The 20,703-nt window shown below is 52.5% G+C and overlaps 1 protein-coding gene across 1 annotated transcript in view; it reads left to right on the plus strand.

Moving 5' to 3' along the window:
- The first annotated feature begins 2,597 nt into the window (after window positions 1–2,597).
- LOC146404630 (uncharacterized) overlaps window positions 2,598–20,703 on the plus strand; it is a 38,349-nt gene continuing 20,243 nt past the window's right edge. The window contains exons 1-9 of the mRNA XM_085020111.1: window positions 2,598–2,652; window positions 5,528–5,701; window positions 7,638–7,732; window positions 7,793–8,334; window positions 9,273–9,401; window positions 10,411–10,583; window positions 10,996–11,291; window positions 11,744–11,860; window positions 12,251–12,736. Coding sequence (XP_084876237.1) covers window positions 2,598–2,652; window positions 5,528–5,701; window positions 7,638–7,732; window positions 7,793–8,334; window positions 9,273–9,401; window positions 10,411–10,583; window positions 10,996–11,291; window positions 11,744–11,860; window positions 12,251–12,736 — 2,067 coding nt within the window. The remainder of the gene's footprint in view (window positions 2,653–5,527; window positions 5,702–7,637; window positions 7,733–7,792; window positions 8,335–9,272; window positions 9,402–10,410; window positions 10,584–10,995; window positions 11,292–11,743; window positions 11,861–12,250; window positions 12,737–20,703) is intronic.

A 20,703-nucleotide genomic window follows, 5' to 3' on the forward strand; every position in this document is an offset into this window, starting at 1 on the left:
CTTGCAGACCCACCACGAGTCACATCAGGCTACAACTAGGTGGTCAGCACTACGTTCAGCAAAGCTGCCCCCATCACTGACCCAAGCATGCCGTTTGAACATAAGGGCTGACTGATATGGTTTTGTGCAAAAGGAAGACACCAGTGAAACTAGGAGCATGGACGTTACATCTTCACTCCTTTTCCCGTGACCTGAGCTACTTCTTGCAAACTGCATGAGGGTTTTCAAATTGGAAATTCTTCCTTCTAGCTTTCCCACTCTTTAGAACGGTGGGCGCACTGGAATGGCACATGTTTTAATCGCTCACACACTTTAGTCACCTGCCTCCGTAGGCCCCGAAATCCCTGAAGACTTCCAGCAGCCTGATCCACAGTGCTGCTAAAAGCTGTGGTGGAAACACTGCTCCGGACCTGAGCTCCATGCAGGCATGAACCCACTCGGAGGAGGGCCCAGATATCCTGCAGCATGCGCAAGAGTGCAGAGCGGTCACACCCAACGGGTGAGGAGTCCCCATATTCCTTAGCAGGGCCTTCACAGGATGAATTCTAAAGGCCGCCACGACTGGCCCCGTCCCCAGGCGGCTCCCCTGTTGGGAAACCGCCCTCTGTGCTCCCTGGTGCGCTACTGGCTTCCCCAGCGGACCCACCTCAACAGACACTAGGAGCCGTTGGAGGACGGTAGTCTCTGTGCACGACGGCCCGTTCAGCAGTGGACACGTGCATGTGTGCAGGCAGGGGGCATGGGAAGAGCTGGCCCAGGGGCTCACTACAAGAGAGGAAGGTAATGGAGGATTTGCATTTGCTCCCTTCTCCCTGGGAACTTCTGTGGCCATCTCTTCTTAAAACCTATCTCTTGGGAGATGAGCCCCCACGTTCACACTGCATATGTGAAACCCATGCATTTAGATAGGATCCCCATAAAAGAGTTTGGAGAGATCCAGCCTAAGCACAGAATCCTCAAATTGGGCCAAGTACATTCATGCCCTTCGGGCTGCAGTACCTTGGGTTTTGTATACTGTTTTTTATTTTTTTCCTTTTCTTTTCTAGAAATAGAAGGTTCTTTACCCTAGCAAATTGGATGGATCCATTAAAGAACCATTCTAGCAAGGAATTCTAGACCTGGGAAACTCTCTTCAGAGATGTTGCTCCTGTCGTCATGCCTAGAGAATTTTGCAAATGCATCTGTTCTACTCGAATGTTTATTCGTCATGTATTTCTTTAATACACGGAGGTTTTTCAACAAAGGTTGACGCACAGGTGTTTCCTTTGTAAGGTTTTGGTTATACTGGTGAACTAAACTGGACCCTCTTGGCCAATCACAACACAGCAGGTACTCTGGGAACAATATTACTCTCCCTCCCTACTTCTTGGACTACTTCATAGGGTTTCAGTTGACAATCCAACAAACAATATGTAGGAGCAGATTCACCGTACTGACCTGACATTGTAATGCTCACCAAAGAAACCAGAACCATCTGATCCCTTTTCTGGTCAGCTGCAACATCAGAGCTCTTCTTACTCAACAGGATACCGCTGAAGACCCTTACATCTAACAACACGAAGAGCTCCCAAGGGCACAGACTTGAAAAGTCCGCAAGACACAAACCTGGTATCTCTCGGGGCCTTTAAATTTCCATGCGGGAGTGGAAGACTCACTGTCTTCTGATGCTAGAGATCCATTTCCAGAGATGTTTCTCCTCAGTTGTCAATGCCTGCCCCGAAGCGCTCTGCAGGAACAATCAGAGGTCATGGTCCAAAGGACGTTGAGATACCCACTTCCATGACTGGTTTCCCTAACTACAGGGTAGCTAATTGGAGTAGCTAATTGGTAGCTAATTGGTAGCTAATTGGAGAATCTCTGCCTCTGGGATGTAGGGATGTAGGATTTTGATGTAGTATAAAAAAAAAAAAGAAAAAAGAAAAAAGAATGAGTTTGTGTCATGGTGCAGTGCAACCAAATCTGACTAGGAACCATGAGGTTGTGGGTTCCATCCCTGGCCTGGCTCAGTGGGTTAAGGATCGGGTGTTGATGTGAGCTGTGGTGTAGGTTGCAGACACGGCTCGGATCTGGCATTGCTGTGGCTCTGGCATAGGCCGGGGGCCACAGCTCTGATTGGACCTCTAGCCTGGGAAGTGCCATATGCCGCAGGTGCAGCCCTCAGAAGACAAAAGACAAAAAAAAAAAAAAAAAAAAAAAAAAAAAAGAAAAAAGGAAAAAAGAAAAAGAAAAAAGATTGCAGAATCGGGAGCATTATGTTTCCACAAGGCAATGTTTGTATCCGTGTCCCTGAGATGACTCATTCCAATATGACATCCGGGGAGGGAGTGGGGTGGATTGGTAGATGCAAATGATTGCCTTGGAATGGATTAGCAATGAGATCCTGCTGTGTAGCACTGGGAACTCTGCCTAGTCACTGATGATGGAGCATGCTCCTGTGAGAAAATAGAGTGTGTACATGTATGCGTACCTGGGTCACCATGCTGTGCAGTAGGAAAAAAAAACTGTATTGGGGAAATAAGAATTCAAAACCAAACAAAAAACCCCTCACACATACTACGTCTGAGCTATACGTGAGACTCTTGCAACTAATTGCGTGAATGGCTGAAGAAGGGGAGGAAGCAACAAGGACGCCCGCCCTTCTTGAATGTCTGGGTACAATGGTTGCCTCAGCAATCTTCTCATATGAAGGTCTTGTTTGAAAACCCTTGACATGTTTCTTCATTATAAAAGCTCAAATACAGAGCAACACTCCCAAGGTGTTTATTTTTGCAATGCCCCATCAAGGGTTTCTTGATACAAAGCTCACCATGGCATTGCATGAAATACTCTCACCTCAGCTTCCCACCCTCTTTTGAGTCCATTTTCCTTTGCAAGGGGCAAGAAGCTTCTGAAGCACCCACACAAGTCTTTTTCTCAAGGTGGAACAGTCCTTGAAACCTCTCTTTCCTTCCCCAACACCCTAACATCAGGAGGAATTGTAGTTCTGCCACAGCAGAGAGGGACTCTTGCCTCCCAAGAGATTTGGTTGCAGTCCTAGTAGGTTTTCACCCCTCACCTCCCTTGACAAAGTTCCTGAGTCCTCGCTTCTCACCACACAAAACACAAATACTCATTCCTATCGTTTGCGTCGTGATAAGCTGACCTTAACTCCCAATGTGAAAATAAGATTCAGAGAACTTTGTTTCATTTGTGTTTCCGTTTTGCTGTGTAAGGGATGCTAGTGTGATTCCCATGCAGACAGGACCATAGGCAATGATGAGCCTCGATTCTAAAGAGCAAGGGTATGGGGTGCAGACAGGAAATGCACCAGCTTTTAAGCAGGGCTTGCAGGCTAGGACGTCGACGGGAGTGGGTTTGTACACGTGGAGATTGGACATTGGTGGATAAAATGCTGGCACTGAGTCAAAGGCCACACCCACTTCACGGGCAGTGGATTTTTTAACACCTGCAAAAGCCAGCAGCTCCCACTGTGGCTCAGCAGACATCAACCCGCCCAGTATCCATGAGGATGCATGCTCGATCCCAGCCTCCTTCAGTAGAATAAGGATCCGGGGTTGCCGTGAGCTGCGCTGTAGGTCCCAGACACGGCTTGGATCCCACATTGCTCTGGCTCTGGCATAGGCCTGCAGTTGCAGGTCCGATGTGACTCCTAGCCTAGGAACTTCCATAGGCAGCAGGTGCGGCCCCAAAAGGAGAAAGCAATAAAAAGAAGGGAAACCCCCCCACATCTCTAGGACATCCTAGTTCTTTCACAGAAGGAAAGAGAAGATTTTGTCTTCTTGTCCCTTACTTCTGTCCTTAACCCCACTAAGCGCAAACACTCAATAGTATACCCTGGCTCTTCCATTTCCATTTCATCCAAAGAGCCTGCAGATTTTGGGTCCCTTTGCCATTTCATTTTGGGTTGGACCAAAATGCACCTTTCAGTCTCTACTCCAAGCTCTCATCCTCTCAAGAACTGCCCACTCCTAATAGCCTAATATGTTGCCCTTTTTGGCTAGTCGTGCCAGATACATGCAGATTCTGAGGGAAAGGTAAATTTCAGATAAGTAGGGAAAGTACTTGCAGTAACGATATGTCCAAAATGTTGCATGGGACACAGTTCAGGCTAAATGCAGGCACTGTGTATGGGAAATGAAAAATTCAAATGGAGCTGGACATTTACTATTGTTATTGCCTGGCCTTGACCACTCTGCCCTTTCAGTACTTTGAATTTCAAGAGGATGTAGAAACTCCCGTGACAAAAACTAGTCCAGTAACAGAGGAGCCACGATATCAGTATGAAGGCAACCAAAGTAAAGATACTCAGATATACTGGGACATGATTTAATTTTCTATTTTCCTTTTTTGCAAGATGAACTCTTTGATCTTATAATATGCTATGTTTTCCATTGCGGTTGATTTACAATGCTTCGTCTATTTTGGCTGTACAGCAAAAGGACCCTGTCATACAGACAGAGGTGAATATATATATATATATATATATATATATACACACACACACACACACACATATATATGTATACATATAGATATGTATACATATATATAGATGCATATATATATAGATATGCATATAGATGTATTTATATTATACACATATAATCATTTTCTCACTATCCTGCAACATTTTCCATCACAAGTCCAAGATGCAGTTCCCTGCGCACATTTTAATTTTCAACCAGAGACAAAGCAATACTTCTTGAAAAGGCAAATGGATTGCATTCAACTTTCCTTGCCCAAACTATCTCTGAAAAGATTTCAATGAAACAGGTAACACTGATTTCCGTTTGGAAAGAGGACTGAGTGGACAGGGCAAAGAGGTGGGGAGGAGGACTCAACACTGCATATTCTATTTTGCGCAAGTGGATTGTGATCCCGGAGAAGGTATGATTTGTTGAAAATGTGACATTAAATCACTTAAAAGGTGAAACACACAGTACTTACCAGCAATGTCATAATACGGGAAACAAGTCAGAGTGATCTCTGGTCTTGGACACGTGGGCTGTGCAACGGCTTTTTGGATGGACTGGGCCTTTCCAGCACACAGGAACGTGAGTAAGGTGGGTCCTGCTGGATGCTGGTTGGCACACAAGGACCGCTTCTTTAGGAAAGATGGACATACACCAATCAAAAATGGTGGGTCTGCTGAGAGAAGCCAAAGTTTAAACATTGTGTCCCAGGCGGCCATGAATACCCAAGTGTTTATCAGGTGAGAAATGGTGAATTTTGTTCAGAGAGTCTAGCCTCCGGGGATGTAAGTCAAGAGCCAGGACGGAAGCAGAGCGGGTTGAGGGACAACAACTAGGTTGATGGATAACGAAGTGAAAGGGAACATCGAGACAAACCTTGGTGCTATGACTCTGAAAACCAACCCATACATTGCCCAAGGAGGCACTCAACAATTGTCTGGCCACTGCATAAGGCGGAAGAAACGTCTGGTTCTTGCCTACCTGCAGAGGCCAGCATGGAATGGTACCCCACCCCCACCCAGGCTCACCTGCCCTCAGCCCCTCCCCCACTGCAGAATGTCTCGAGGCCCACGTTCTACTGTTGAGATTCAAACTTGGGCTCCTTTACTTGCATCCTGAGCGTCTGCTGGAGCAGGTCGCTCGCTGGGTCCTGCCCTTGAGTGTTCACGTTGAGGCCGCCAGCCCGTGGTGGTCCGGGCCCATGCCTGTGGGAATGGCTTCAGGAGGAGGTAAGCCTCTAGACGGGGGCTGTTTTCCAAGAGAAAGTGCCTCCCTCAAATCCATGGGTTTCCGTTGGGACCCTTCACTGTGGACACGGAGTTGGACTGAAGGAGAGGAAGGAGAGAGCACTACACCCCAGGGACATCTCACCTGGGGAGCCTGGGGACCTGTAGAAACCTGAGCCTGCCCTGGGGAGGACGACAGCTTGGAGGCGGATAAAGAGGACTTGCTCTGGTTGGGGAGGCAGGATGGCAGCAGGCAGGTGGCTGTTTCTAGAAGGGAGACAAGCCGCTTGGAACGTGTGTGTAGCCAGTGTCCTGTTGCTGGCACTGGGAGGGTCACGGGGAAAGCCTAGCCCTGCCTCGTGGTCCTTAGGCATCTGAAGCTCGCCTCACCAGATCTCTCTAAGGGATTTGAGCTGGAGCATACTCTGTCTAATGGGGGCGTGGAATGAGAGGGTATAGTCAGAAAACGACTCAGTGCCAGGGGGTGTTGTCTGTGGCCACATGCTCATTAAAGTGTCCTCTCTGAGCTGGGCAGGATGTGACTCTCGCTGCCACTGCCCAGGACTTTTCCCTCCGTCCAGCCCAGAACTCACTTCTCAGGTCAGGGAACTGTGGCCTTGGATTCCACAAGGGATGGGCAACCATGTGACTTCACCCAAGCTAGGACTCGTGTTCCTGAGTTGTTCTGTATTGGTTTCCCTTTTGTGGAAATACATCTCTTCAGACATTGCTCATCGTGTCAGGTATCTCACGGCAGAAGCTGAGGCCTGACTTTGAGATGAAGAGTGTGTTCCTATTTCAAGTCACTACTTCAAGGGCATGGACCACATGAGGAGAGTTGTTGGTTCCGGTGGAATGCCTATGAAGGCGGCTTCCTTTGCAATGCGGGGGCGGGGGGGCGGGGGGAAGCGGCGGAGCGCAGAAGCAGGAAGATGATCTAGTCTGCTACTCTGAAACCTCCTAGGACACCTGTGGAGACTAATTAGGTGCATCGTGGTATGTACCCTCCTTCTCCTGGACAGACAGTTTTCTCACAATGGCACCTGACTCCTGCCTGATTCTCAGTTTGTCCTCACTTTCCATTATTGGGAGCTGGAAGGGGAAGGACCACAGGCAGCCTGTACTCCCATGACCCATGTAACGTGAGCCACCCTGGGCCCGTGCTCATCTTCTGCAGCCAACCCTGGATGGGCAATGACAAGAATGCCGGGGACACACACCTACCTCTCAGACTTCTCTCTGAGGAACAGAACTGCATGGTGGGAGTGATTCAGGGCCATCGGGATGGGGTGGCACAACTTAGCCGCTGTGAAGTGTCCACTCTGGGTGGTTCTGAGAGGCAGGTGCATGCTTGGTGGGGGTGTTCTGTGTTTGTCTAAGGTTTCTGTGTGCAGACTGATCTTCTCAGCCTTTGAGATTTGTTTTGTGAGGTCAGGAAAGAAAGACCGAACGGATGTGTGCTGAGCATCGAGAAAGGAAGGGTTGAGGAGGAAGTGAGGCCCTAAGACTTTAGACAGTGCCGGTCCATCAAAGGCCTTACGGTGCCCGGAAGGACCTTGGAGAAGGCCCCTACCTGCTGGTGACCTTGCTGAGGGGCATGCTCAGAGTAGATGGCCTCTCAGGTCCAGGACGTGGGGACAGCCTGTGAGAGCGAGGTGCCAGGTAGCTCCTCAGGGAGGCTCTCCAATCACTGCTGCTGAGCTGAGCGCTTCTTGGTAGGCAGGGCCAGGGAACTTGGTGTGAGGCATCAAGGTCACCAGGGAAGTCATTCTCAACCGGAAGTCAGACCATGAAAGTCCCTCCAAGGCATCAGCACAACACACAGGTTCCTCTGTCAAATGCCCTCTCCCGCTGAGGTGTACACTCTGAGTCCCCAGAGAGCTTCCGTCCAAGTTGCCCATTCTCCTCCTCCATTCCCCCCTTTCCTTTCTCTCCACAGCAACTCCACCGCTGGGCACGGATGTGGTCATGCACCCTGGGGCCTCACGGTCCTATCCTCCACTCACTCCTGGCTCCCAACCCCAGCCGGCTTGGGCGCAGCCCCTGCCACCGCCCATGGCCCCATTACTCCTGCCTGGCAGCACCCTGTTGCAGCCAGCTCACCCCGGGACACCTCGGGGGGCTCCTGCTGACCATGGCCCCATTGCCCCAGGGATTGGCAACATCACGGTCCCAGTCTGGTCAGGAGGGAGGTCAGCATCGCCCCACCAGACTCAGGCCTTTGGGCGTCCTCAGGCCCCACTCAATAGGAGTGCTTCCAGGGCCCTCAGGGGGAGTGCCTTGTGTCCTGCCCCCCTTTGCATAGCCACCCCTGCAGGGGACAGAGTTGTGGCCGCCCCGGCTATTGCAGCAGCTCGGGCTGGCAAGGGAGGGTTGGCCCCAGGCCTTCCTCCTCAAGCTGCACCACCAGCTGCCCAGATGGCCTTCATCCTGCCCCCAGGGAGCTCTGGGCCATGGCCACATGGCACCTCTGGGGCAGGCAGCCTGCATGCCTCCCAGCACAGGGGCCCTCGGGAGGACGCCTGTGACCGTAAGAGCGTCTATCAGAACTTCCGACGCTGGCAGCGCTTCAAGTCCCTGGCCCGGAGCCACCTGCCCCAGAGCCCTGATGCGGAAGCTCTCTCCTGCTTTCTCATGTAAGTGATCTCTCAGGCCCTCATTAGCTCATCTGGAGCCTTCACATATAGAGGAACTTGGCATGGACTCCCCGCTTAGGTTTCCAGGGAGCCTTCAACCTAGAAAGAAGGAGGAGGGTTGACAGCAGTGCCCATGCTATGAGGAGGCATGTTTTCACTCCAGATGTGTCACACGTCCAGTCCATGACATCCTTTCCGTGCCTTAGCTCAGCTACCACCACCATGCGAGACCAGTTGTCTTACTTTCTGCAGTTCCATGGTAACATTTAGTGCAGAAGAGCAGCCCGAGAGGGTCCTGCTCTGATGTGAGGAGCCAAAGTTTGAATGGGACCTACTTCTCTGGTGCTACCTCCTTTCAACATGGACCTGGGCATGTGGCGGCCAGTGGGTATCACTTCAGATAAAGCTTAGGACGTTCAGGCCCAGGACAGAGCTTTCTGCATGCCTGGTCCTTGTTCTGAAGAATTCCGGCTAGAAAGGGGTGGTGGTAGAGCTCTCCTAAGGGCAAGGGTCTATCCTCCTAGAGCTGTGAGCCTGGCAGGAACTTCCCATCTAGCCCTGAGGTCCCTCAGAAAAGGGGGCCTAGGCCATCGAGTTCAGAGGACCGGGCAGAAGAATCTTTGGGCTTCTCGGACCTGTTAGCAGGTAGCCTGGCACCTGCCTTCCCTCATTGATGGGGCTGCATTTTATATGAGATGGCAGCCCCCCCCTAGCCACCGTGTCCCGGCTATAGCCAGGGAGTGGACGATCATCCTCTGGCGAGTGGGAGGCGGTGGCAACAGTCACCAGGAAGGCTTGCCTTTGCTCTCCAGACACCCTCCTCTCACCCTCTTGAGCCTGGGTTTGACTGTGTTGGGACACATGCAGGCCTTGGGGCTGGGTGGGGTTGGGCAGTGGGGGCTGGGCTGTACCAGGAGACTGACCCCGAGGGCTTGCAGCCCAGTGCTTCGCACCCTGGCTCGCCTGAAGCCCACCATGACGCTGGAGGAGGGAATGCGGCGGGCCACGCAGGAATGGCAGCACACGAGCAACTTTGAGAGGATGCCCTTTTATGAAATGGCAGCAAAGTGAGTCAGTGTCCGGGGGCGTGGGCTACATGGTGGGGTGGGTGGTGGGTGATGGGGAGACCCCAGGGCAGGATCTGGCTGTGGTGGTGATAATCAGAGAGGATGCAAGAGGAGGCTGGCACCTCACACCTATTGTTCCCTGAATCCCCGAATCCTATCGCCCTCTGGAATCCCCTCTGCCACCTGGAGAGCTTGGCTCTTCCACCCTGCCTGTCCCAGGAGCTCTGCCCTACCCTGATGCTGACCTGGGCAGGCCTCAGGATGGCCTTGGGAGCCCTGGCAGCCCAGGAGGAGGTCACCTGCAGACACAAGGGGCTGTGCAGGGGTGTGGTCTCCACCCGGCAGCCTGGCACCCCTTCATGCTGGGTGCCTGGCAGCCACTGACCTAGCATGTGGTATGCCTCTCCTCATCAACGGTGGCTGGAATGGGCAACTGGGCATCCTTGGGGAAGCCCATGGGTCTCTGGCCCTCCCTGTGATTTCTGCACGTGAATCCCCTAGTTTCTAAACAAAACCAAAGGAGCACCTCGCAGAGGCAAGTGACACTGCTCCTCTAAGTTTAGTATCCCCTCTCCAGCCTGTGCTGGGCCCTGTCTCACGTGTGTTTTCCTGGACTCTCACGCCCAGCCCCGGGTTCTGGGTTCAGGCAAAGGGCCCGGTGGGGACACACGCCTGACCGGGCCGCTGGCTGTCTCCATTGTTTGGCTCAGGCAAGGTCTGGGGGGCCATGAGCAGGGTCCCCCCAAACCACCATGGGTCCCCTAGGCCTGGTTCAACACAGTAACCTGGGTCTCTGCTGGGCCATGCCTTCCATCTCCAGGGCCGGTGAGGCAGGAGGTGGCCCAGATCTTGTACCTGCCCCAGAGCGGCTCCCTGCTGGGACAGCACCTCACAGGGCCCTGACAGCCCCAAGGACACCCTCTCCTCACCCCCTCAGTCCTGCTGCCCTGGGTGGGCTCCAGAGCCCAGGCCTTTTTCTCACTGTGGCCTGTCCCTCAACATCCCCCAGGTTCATGGAATTTGAGGCAGAGGATGAGATCCGGATGGAGAACTTGTCATGCACGAAGGGGGTGCAGGGCATGCCTCCTCCAGCTCCACCAAAGCCGGCTCCTCAGGAACCCACATCCCGCAAACCGGGCACTCGGCCAGTTAACCACCTTCCCACTGGAGGTCAAGGCAAAGGTACTAGGGGCCTAGGAATGGCCACTGTCCCCAGGTTGGTCCTTTTCCCTCAAGGGGGCATTGACCTTTCAACAAGAACAGCCCCTGAGGGGGGTCTCAGTGGCCCTCTCTCCCTCTGGGGTATGAATGTGGCCCGTTTGGAAACTCATCACCCTCCTCCCTGTCTAAGGGGCCCCTGTGCAATCTGCCTAACATGTGTGCTGGTGGGGAGACCCCTGGTCATTTGAGGTTCCACACATCCTCCTTTTCTCTGGCCTCCCACCAAGCATGAGGCTCTGGCTGGCCCTGACCCCGCCCACACCCATGTCCATGCCCCCCCCCCACCGCAACACTGCCCTCCCCTGTACCTGCTCAGGGGTCAGCTTCTGGGTGCTGGATCCCCTCACCTTCCCTTCCTCCTGCTCTGCCTCAGCCTGTGCTCCAAGGAAACACGGCCCCAGGGTCCAGCCCACACGCCCAAGGCCACGCAGATCCCGGCAGCCGCTGGAGAACAAGGCCCTCAAGGAGAGCCCCCCTGAGGCTGTGAGAGAGTGTGGGGACCTCATGGAGGCACTGGTGGGTCCTGGGCCCTCAGCCACGGGGGAGTCAGATGCGGAATGTGGAGAGGAGGGAAATGACCTGGCGCAGGACGAGGACGGCACCTTCCCGGACCCGGAACTCCTCAGCTACATTGACAAGCTGTGTTCCCAGGAGGACTTTGTCACCAAGGTGGGCTGGGCCTGCAGTCTGGGTCTATAGGATTCCAGGGAGAGGTCCTCTTGGCACCCTAGTTCTGGCTTTGGCCCAGGACAATGGGATTTATGCTCTGTTCCTGGATCCTGAGATCTGCGTGTGATCCTGGGTGTCTGAGTGTACCTATGTGCATAGGATGTGTATATGTGGATGTATATGTTTGTACATGTGTGTCCCTCTCTGTATGCCTTTGTGACTGTTTCTGTGCACGTGTGTTTGAGCTTTTGCGCACGTGTCTGCACGTGCAACTGCTTCTGAGTGTGTGTGTGTTTATGTGAGTGTAGACAATTCCCATGACAGTTTGAAAGCTCCCCCATTGTGCAGGGGACTCTGGATCGGTCTCTGCTCTTCACGTTTCCCCCACACGTCTTCCTGCCTCCCAGGTCCCTCCTGCCGAGGATGCTCACAGCCTCTTCCTTCTGTCCCAGGTGGAGGCGGTCATTCACCCCCGATTCCTGGCAGAACTGCTTTCCCCAGAACCAGAGCTGGATCTCTCGGCCCTGGCTGAGGAGCTGGAGCAGGAGGAAGGACTCTCCCCTGAAGAGGTGGCCGGGGGAGGGAGCGACACTCAGGGAGACTGGGGCAGGGGGGGAACCCAGGTGACCCAGGAAATCCAGGAGGCAAGGACCCAGGTCAGCCAGGGCAGAGGAGGGACCCAGAGCAGGAGGCCCTGAAGGCTCTGCCCCTCCCTCCCCTGACTGAGAGGCCCTGCACCAGGGAGGCTGCCCAGGTGGGTGCAGGGCAGGATGAATGGAAGGGGAGGAGGGGAGCCGGGGAGGGGGCAGGGACCCTTCTGGGGGGAAGGTCCAGGAGGAAGGCAGGAGTGCCACAGGGTCTGTATCGGGATGTGAGTCCCATCTCACCTCCCCCTGCCCATAACCCCCGGCTCTCCCTGGAGGGTGCAGAGCGGTCACTGTCCACCTCCCTCCCGCCAGCTGGTGCAGAAACGAGCCCTGGCCTCGAAGGAGGAGGACGGGGTGCCGGCCACCCCCAATCACAGGGCACCCCAGCTGGACTCAAGACCTTCTGAGTCTGCTGCCGGCCAAGATGCCCAGAGGAATGAGCAAGGCCCACAGCCCGGGGCCAGCGATGAAAGCTGTACACCCCAGATGGATTTCCACGGCCATCTAAGGCACCGCCAGACAGACAGGGGCCTGTTCAGGCACAAAGGCCCTGTGCCCTCTCCAGGACATCAGGAGTCCCCTCAGTCTGGAACTGCACAGCCCTTTCCTCGCCAGGGCACAAAGCGCTCGGGCCCTCCATCAGGACCCAGGGCCAAAAAGGTTCTCAGGGAGGCCTCTTCGCCTAGCGGAGCCCCAGGGCCGGGTCAAGGGTTCAGTGAGGATGAGGAGGAGCTCCCCAGCCTGGCCTTCCTCTTGGGCCTTCACCACAGCCTGCTGCCCTGGGGGCGGCCACAGAGCCCTGTCCCTGCCTCGGGTCTTGTCTGCCCTGGGGGGCTGGGGGCGCGGCAAGCTTCCCAGGCCCCCTTTCCCCAGAGAATGGGCCTCAGCCCAGGTGCCCCCGGCAGCTGCCAAGTCTAGGAAGCGGGCTGTGTGTGGAGGCCCGGCCGCTGCTGAGAAGCTGCCCAGGCCTAGGGCTGACCTGCGAGGCTCTGGGAGGCCCGCCCTGGCTCTGGGGCTGGTTGGCCCTTCAGAGCCCCAAACGAGCAGGTGTGACCCATCTGTCACAGGGAGGAGGAGGAGGAAGTGGCACTGCAGCCAGGAGGGAACAGTGGGCCAGCCTTCCAGGGCCAGCCCAACAGGGCAGCCCCCATGGAAGCCTTGGGCTCCTCCAGGTCCCAGCAACCATCCTGGCTGACATAGGGGTGGGGAGGAAGGACAGAATGACCAGGGCCAGGAGGGGAGTGGGGTTGGGTGGGGTTAGGTGGTGGGGACTTGGGTCTGGGTGTGTGTGGGTGGGCACAGTAGCTCCTTTGCCATAGGGTATGTAAAATATGGATAAAATAGTTTTGTTGTGAAATACACTTGGTCCACTGTCGTCCTGCATGTGTCTGTGTCCTCAGAGAGGGGTCCTCAGAGGACAGAGAGGGGACCCCAGAGGAACGAAGCATGTGTGAGATCCCAGGCAGTCTGGATCCACAGGTGAATCACTAAGTCTTTCCACCACAGAGACAAGGATGCCCAGGCAGCTCCTGGGAGTACACAGCTCTCACTATCCCCAGGGACAGCCTCACCATCCCTGTCTCTCAAGCCTGCTGGGCCAGGGGGGCTTCTGGGGCATCTGTTCCGTTCTCTGCATCCCTGAACACTCTGGGGATGGAGAGCTGCTTTGGTACCATTCAGCCCTCTGGACACTCACCAGTTCTGAGAATGGAGGCTGGAGACAGCCCTTACCTTTAGGGAGTTTCTCTCTGCCTCTCTGAAGTGGCCAGATGACAGGCTGAGGTGATCCTCCACTCATCCAGGGTGTCCTGTGGGGGTGGCCTGGCCAGAGAGGAAAAGGCTTGGCTATAGGGACGGACTTTCTGCTTTGTGGGTGGGTGGGTGGGGGGGCATCCTATCGTCTCAGTGGCATTATTGCAATGTGCCAATTGGTGGAGGCAGCTGCCTCTTAGTCCCAACGAGGACAAAACGAAGGGGGAAGGAGTGACTGGAATTTCATGGCCACTTAATGGCTGGGGTGGAGTCTTACATCATGTGGAGCTCAGTGGTCCCAACCTCACCAGCCCACTGGCATCCACCCCCAGGTAGCTTTTGATACAAGAAGACTTAGGACTTTAAATGACCAGTGATAATTTTCTGATTGTGGGGAAGAGGGTTAAGGATCTAGGCTTGTCCCTGCGAACTTCCATTTGCCACAAGTGGCAGCCAAAAAATAAAATAAAATAAAAAACACCCCCAAGCCACCAAAAAGTCTAGGATTAATGCTAAGGTGCAGGCACACTGGAAGTGAGGAATTCACTCATGTTCTTCAATCCATGAAAAATGAAATAGCAGGAGTTCCTGTCACGGCTCGGCTGTAAGGATCCTAACTTACTGGGTTAATGTTCTGGCATTGCTGTCAGCTGTGGTGTAGGTATGAGACATGCCTCCGATCCTGTATTGCTGTGGCTGTGCCATAGGCCAGCCGCTGCAGCTCCGATTCAACCCCTGGCCTGGAAAAAGCCCATAGGTCCCAATGCAGCCGAGTCAAAAGGGAAAAGAAAAGAACGCAATAGAATTTGAAGACATGAAAGCTGTAGAGACCATAACCAAATAATATTTTAGGGAGATCCCATTATGGCTCAGCAGATGAAGAATCTGATTGGTATCCATGAGTGCGTGGGTTTGATCCCTGGCCTTGTTCAGCGGGTTAAAGAATCCAGGATTGCCATGAGCTGTGGTGTAGGTCACAGATGTGGCTTGGATCTGGCATTGCTGTGGCTGTAGCATAGGCCAGCAGTGCCAGCTCTGATTCGACCCCTAGTCTGGGAACTTCCATGTGCTGCAGGTGGGGCCCTACAATGACAATCAAAGAATCCATCCATCCATGCATCCATCCCTCCATGCATCCCTCCATGCATCCCTCCAACAAGGAAACAGTGGTTTAATGGACGCTGCATTCACAGAATCACAGAAATGGCCACCATCCCTAGGGTGGGTAAAGGAGGCTCCCAATTTCAGGGGCTGGATTGGTGCAGCTTGTATGAGACGGAGCCAGGGGCTGGACACTCTTTGTCTATGATAGACACCAAGGGGAAGCTTACCCTCTGACACCAGGGAAAGGCTCATCTCCAAACTCCTCAAGGTGGAATCAAAGCATTGGCTGAAGAAACCCATTTGACTTAGGCTTTGGGCCACCTGGTCTGGGTTCTCCCTTTCCGATGCCATGTGCCTCCAAGAACAAGGCAAAGAGTCACCTTTGTCCAAGTCACAGACAGCATACCTGAACTGTCCAGCTATTACAACTGTGCAGCCAATGTGCCTTGTTGGGAGGGCATTGTTGAGTGGTGGGCACGGGGCAGTGTGTTCCAGGGAGGATTCCGGCCCTCTGGCTCACAGGTGACCTCTTGCCCGGCAGGGCAAGTGATGCGTCAGGAACCATGGTAGTTTCCCAGGCACTGCCTTCCTTCCTCAGATGGCAGGGATCCAAAGGGCTTGAAACAGGGAGCAGAGCACAGGGCCATCACCTATGGTCTCCTGACCTCCTCTGCCTGAGGGGGAGGAGCTTCCTGCTTTCACAGAAGCTATTGCTAGCACACCAGTCGTTGGAGGAGTTCTTGGTCACCAACATTTTACTACTCAGCAGCATGCAGGAGCTATCAAGGATGGTCCATGGAAGGCGCTAAGAGTCTTGTGTTAGGGGCGACTTGCTTATTTTCAAGAGGTGCTTCTTAGTCAGTTGGGGTTAGGATGCCCTTTCGTTCAGGAAGCGCTTTGGATGATGGTTGAAAACGAAAGGCTGGCAACCGCAAGGGTTGGGGGGAAGCAACAGGGCGTGAGGAAAATGTTGCTTGCTGAAGAAGAGAGAGGGCAGGTCTGACTTGCTCAAGACCACCTCCCTGCAGCTGGAAGCCTGGCCTTCCTCGGGACTTCACGGTCACTGCCAATAGCCAGGGATTGTGGCTGTCGGAGGTGGGGAGTACCGCCTAGTGTCCCCGCCATTGGCCTTCTGAGCCTTGTGGCTGCGCCCACAGCTCAGACCCGCCCTGGGCAGCAGGAGAGAGGCTGGGGCTTCACCCACCATGCGTGCTGCTCCCCCAGCCAGGGACTGGGCCTGGGTCCTGCATGTCCGCCTTCTGGTTGCAGCCAGTGCCCACTTGGGACCACGGCTTCTCTGCTCATGCCATATAAAGCACCAGAGCGCTAGATCTGGGCCCCCTCCTGGACCCTGGCTCTCTGCTTGCAAGCCGATCCAGAAAACAATGTGCAGGGGTGTCTGTGAACTGGCCCTGTTAGACACATCTTCAGAAGCCTGGCATTTATATGTTCAGGTCACCAAATCCCTTATGGTTACAGTATAAGGGAAAAGGGCAGAGAACTACTCTGTAACATTCATACTTGAAACATTCACACCAGTGACATTTGAAGAACCTATATAATAACGAAACACATAGTCACTGCATTTCACTCCACCATGTCCAAAGTATACGCTGTCCATTGTATAACAGTGAGAACGAGAAGAAAGTAAGCCTCCAGATATGTGGACATTGAGATGCACCCTTCGAAAGAACCCATGCTCAAAGAGGACTCTCAAGGAAAACTTTGAAAACAAATAGATTTGAAGGCAAATGAACATGCAGTACGTGACCGGTGGTAGGATCCAGACAAACTGTTGTTAAGAGGGAAACAAGTGGCAATAAATGCTTATAGAACAGAAAAGACGAAACGTCTCCAATCAATAACCTAAGTTTTCACACAAGGAATCGGGAAAAAACAAATCACAAAATAATAAAACAAATGCATGAACAAAGAAGGTAATGACAATACACTACATTCAGATGGAATGTATCCGGGGAATACTAGCTTGGTTTAATATGCAAAATCATCAACTTTATATGCTGTATTAGCACATTAAATGAGGAAAACCTACATGGTCACAATGGCTTGTGCAGAAAAAGCATTTGACAAAGCTCAACACCCATTCATGTTAGAAACGCTCAGAAAACTAGGAAGAGAAGGACACTACTTGAACCCAGTAAAGAACATCTAGACAAAAATCTACACCAAGCCTCATACGTGATGGTGAAAGAACGAAAGTTGTGCTCCTAAATTCAAAACAGGTCAGAAAGTTCTTTCTCATTTGTCCTTTTCTACTTAGTACTGTAGGTACTAGCCGGGGCAGCCTTGCAAGAAAGAGAAATAAAGACATGCGGATTAGAAAGGAAGAAACATAACTCTCCATGCTCATGGATAGCATGGCTACCTCCACAGAAAGGCCCACCCAATCTCCAAGACACACTGAATAGATGGAGGCTACTTTATCAAAGTCTCAGATCGACACAAAAACATTCATCACATGCGTAAATACAAAAAAAAAAAAAAAATAATGTGGAGCCCAAACTACAAACACGATGCAATACACAAGATCTGCAAAAATCTTGAAGCATTTGGTTACATAGTTCATTCTATGACTGCACCCACGGCATATGGGAGGTCCCAGGCAAGGGGGTAAAACTGGAGCTACGGCTACCAGCCTACATCACAGCCACAGCAACACCAGGTCCAAGCAGCATGCGCAAACCACACTGCAGCTTGGGGCAACACTGGACCCTTATCCCACTGAGCCAGGTCAGGGATGGAACCCACGTCCGCTTGGACACTGTTTCACGTTCTTCACAAGCTGAGCCACAATGGGAAATCCGGGTATACATATTTGTGATAGAGGATCTGTGTGATAAAATGAAACAAGACCTACAACAATGGGGACATGGATTATACTCGTGGATGGGAAGACTCAACATAGAAAGCTGTCAAATTCCAACAGAAGTTTTTTTTGGTCAACATGGACGAACATATTCTCAAACGTATAAAGAAAAGATAAAGGAGCCAGAACATCAAAAATAATTTCAAGAAAGCACCTTAGAGTTGGAGGATATTGGGCTTATGAGAATGCTCTATGTAAGACATTTGGGCATTGGTGGAGGGATAGATGCCGACGGAGTTCAGTGTACAGACAGAGAATGCAGCAATAGATCCATGCCAATACAGCAACCTGGGATGTTCTAATACAGAAGTTCAAGAGCAGTATAATGGAATAGGGATAGTGTTTTTATCAGATACTAAAATTAACTCATAATGGAACTTAAGTGCAAGTGTAAAATTTGCATAGATACAAACTACGGATAAATGTTTACCAACAAAGAAAAAAAAATTGGAGAAAATCTCTGGGTCCCAGGGCTTGGTAAAGAGTTCTTCCATATGACAAGAAAAACATTACCCCCAAAGGAAAGGAAAGAACAGAAAATTGGACTTCATCAAGAGGAAATAAAGGCCCTTCAAAAAATACATGCACCCCAGTGCTCACTGAAGCACCATTTACAATAGCCAAGACAAGGGAGCAAGCTAAATGTCCATCGACAGAGGAATGGATAAAGAAGATGCGGTACATGTACACAGGGAAACATTACACAATCATACAAAAGAATGAAATAATGAACGTTGCAGCAGCAAGGATAGACCTAGAAATTGTCATCCTAAGTGAAGCCAGTCAGACAGGGAAAGACAAACATCGTACGATATCGCTTCTATGTGGACTCTAAAGGAAGGATAGACATGAACATATTTGCAGGACAGAAACAGACTCCCAGACTTGGAAAAACGTTTTGGTTACCAAAGGAGACAAGTCAGGGGGAGGATGGGCTGGGGGTTTGGGACTGGCTTCTGCATATACACTGAGGTATATGGAATGACTGGCCAACGGGAACCTGCCGTATAGCCCAGGGAACTCTAGCCAACATTTGGCGATAGTTGATATGGGAATAGAATCTGAGGGAGAATGGATGTGTGTGTGTGTGTGTGTATGACCGAATCACTTCGCTACACAGCAGAAACTATCACAGCATTGTGAGTCACTATACTTCAATGAAACTGAAGGTAACTAAATGAATTCCGCTTGAATAGGCAACAACAACATCAGCGAAACAACAAAAAGAAAAGCGTTCTTCCACATGACAGCCAAGTCACTACCCCAGAAAGAAAGAACAGACAAATAATGGACCTCATCAAATGTAAACATTTTCCTAGGTGAAAAGAAGCTACAGGTTTGGAGAAACTACCTGCCAACCACACATCTGACACAAGTCTGGTATCTCGAGGGAATAAGGCACTGCCAAATCATGACCATAAAAGTAGGACCAACTCCACTAGAAAATGGGCAAGCATTAGGAGGCGATATGTCACCAACCACAGCACCGTGGGTCCTGAAGGCTGGGTACATTGTGAGGCTTCCTGGGGTCCTGCTGGCTGCATGAGAACTCTGTGTCAGGCAGAGGGCAGGAAGGATTTTGACAACGCTGCTTCAGGGAACTCACTCAGGTGGTCCTGAGTCAGCTGAGCAGGAAAGGAGACATCAGGCTCCATCCAAGTGCTGGAGGTGTGTCGACGCCTTGGGCCAGGCAGGCTGGGGCCCTTGGACAGAAGGGAGCAGTTCATGCGGGGGTGGGGGCCGGGAAGGTGGGCGGTGACTTGTGTCCCTTCAGGCTGGGGAGAGCGGGGCCATGGGTGTGCTTAAAGAGGGTGCTGGGAATCGAATCTCGGAGCAGAGGTCTGAGGACTGCAAGCCTGGACCTCAGCTCACAGCCTGGCACTGGAGCTCCTCTCTCGGCTTCCCCCTCAGTCTCCTGGACCCCCTGCCTTCGAGAGCCTTATATGCCACAGGCTGGAACCCCCTGCCTCATGGCCTTGGGTCATGGGCTCCAATCCAGCTCAAGTGCCCTGCACTCTGGAAACGTCCCTCCCTCCCTCACCATGGGGAGTCAGTCCTCCCTCCTCCCAACCCCAGGGGTGATGTTTCTTTACTTTAGGAAAGACCCTTCATCCCTTGCACTGTAGACACTGGCCAAAAGGGGCTGAACTCTATCCCCCGAAATTCATATGTTGAAGTCTTCTCCCCCAGTACCTCAGCACATGACTTTAGGTGGAGCAGAGTTTTCTTTGTCTTCTTGTTGTTTACATTTGTTTGTTTGTATAGGGCTGCAGGGGCGGCATATAGAAGGTCCCAGGCTTGGCATCCGATCGATCGATCAGAGCTTCAGCTGCCGGCCTACACCACAGCCACAGCAACGCCACATCCAAGCCGTGTCTGTGACCTACACCACAGCTCACGGCAACATTGGATCCTCCCCTTCCTGAGCGAGGCCAGGGATTGACCCTGAACACTCATGGTGACTACTGGGGTTCATTTCCAGTGCACCACAACAGGAAGCCCTGGAGCAGAGTTTGTAAAGAAAGAGCTGACATGAGGTCACTAAGGTGGCCCCCAAGACAATATGACGGGTGCCCCTATAGAAAGGGCAAATTTAGGCCCAGAAACACACAGAGGGAGCTGATGTGAGGTCACAGGGAAGAGATGGCCATCTGGAAGCCAAGGAGAGAGGCCTCAGGGCAAACCAAGCTTGTTCATACCTGGATCTCAGAAGGCTGGGCTCCACAAGGGTGAGTTGGTAAATTCTTGTTATTTAAGCCCCATTGCCCGTGGGATTTGTGACGGCAGCTGGAGCTGACCGATACTCTCTCTCCAAAGGCCTGTGCACTCCCACGGCAGGGTGGAGTCTCAATGGAAGACACCCTCTCTGTCCCCAGCTGGGCTCCACCAGCGTCCCCACCCCTGCCTTCCTGCTGGGACAGTCTCCCTCTCATGTCCTCTCTCCTTGTCCAGGGAGTCAGAAGGAGGACCCCAACAGAAGAAGTAAGGACAGAGGACAGGAGGGGCTGTAGGGCCCCAAGGC

This window comes from Sus scrofa, chromosome 3, assembly GCF_054392235.1.
Source record: "Sus scrofa isolate SSC_HxYL_T2T_F1_AM1 chromosome 3, Sscrofa_HxYL_maternal_Yorkshire_Landrace_v2.0, whole genome shotgun sequence".
In the NCBI taxonomy this organism is placed as follows: domain Eukaryota; kingdom Metazoa; phylum Chordata; class Mammalia; order Artiodactyla; family Suidae; genus Sus; species Sus scrofa.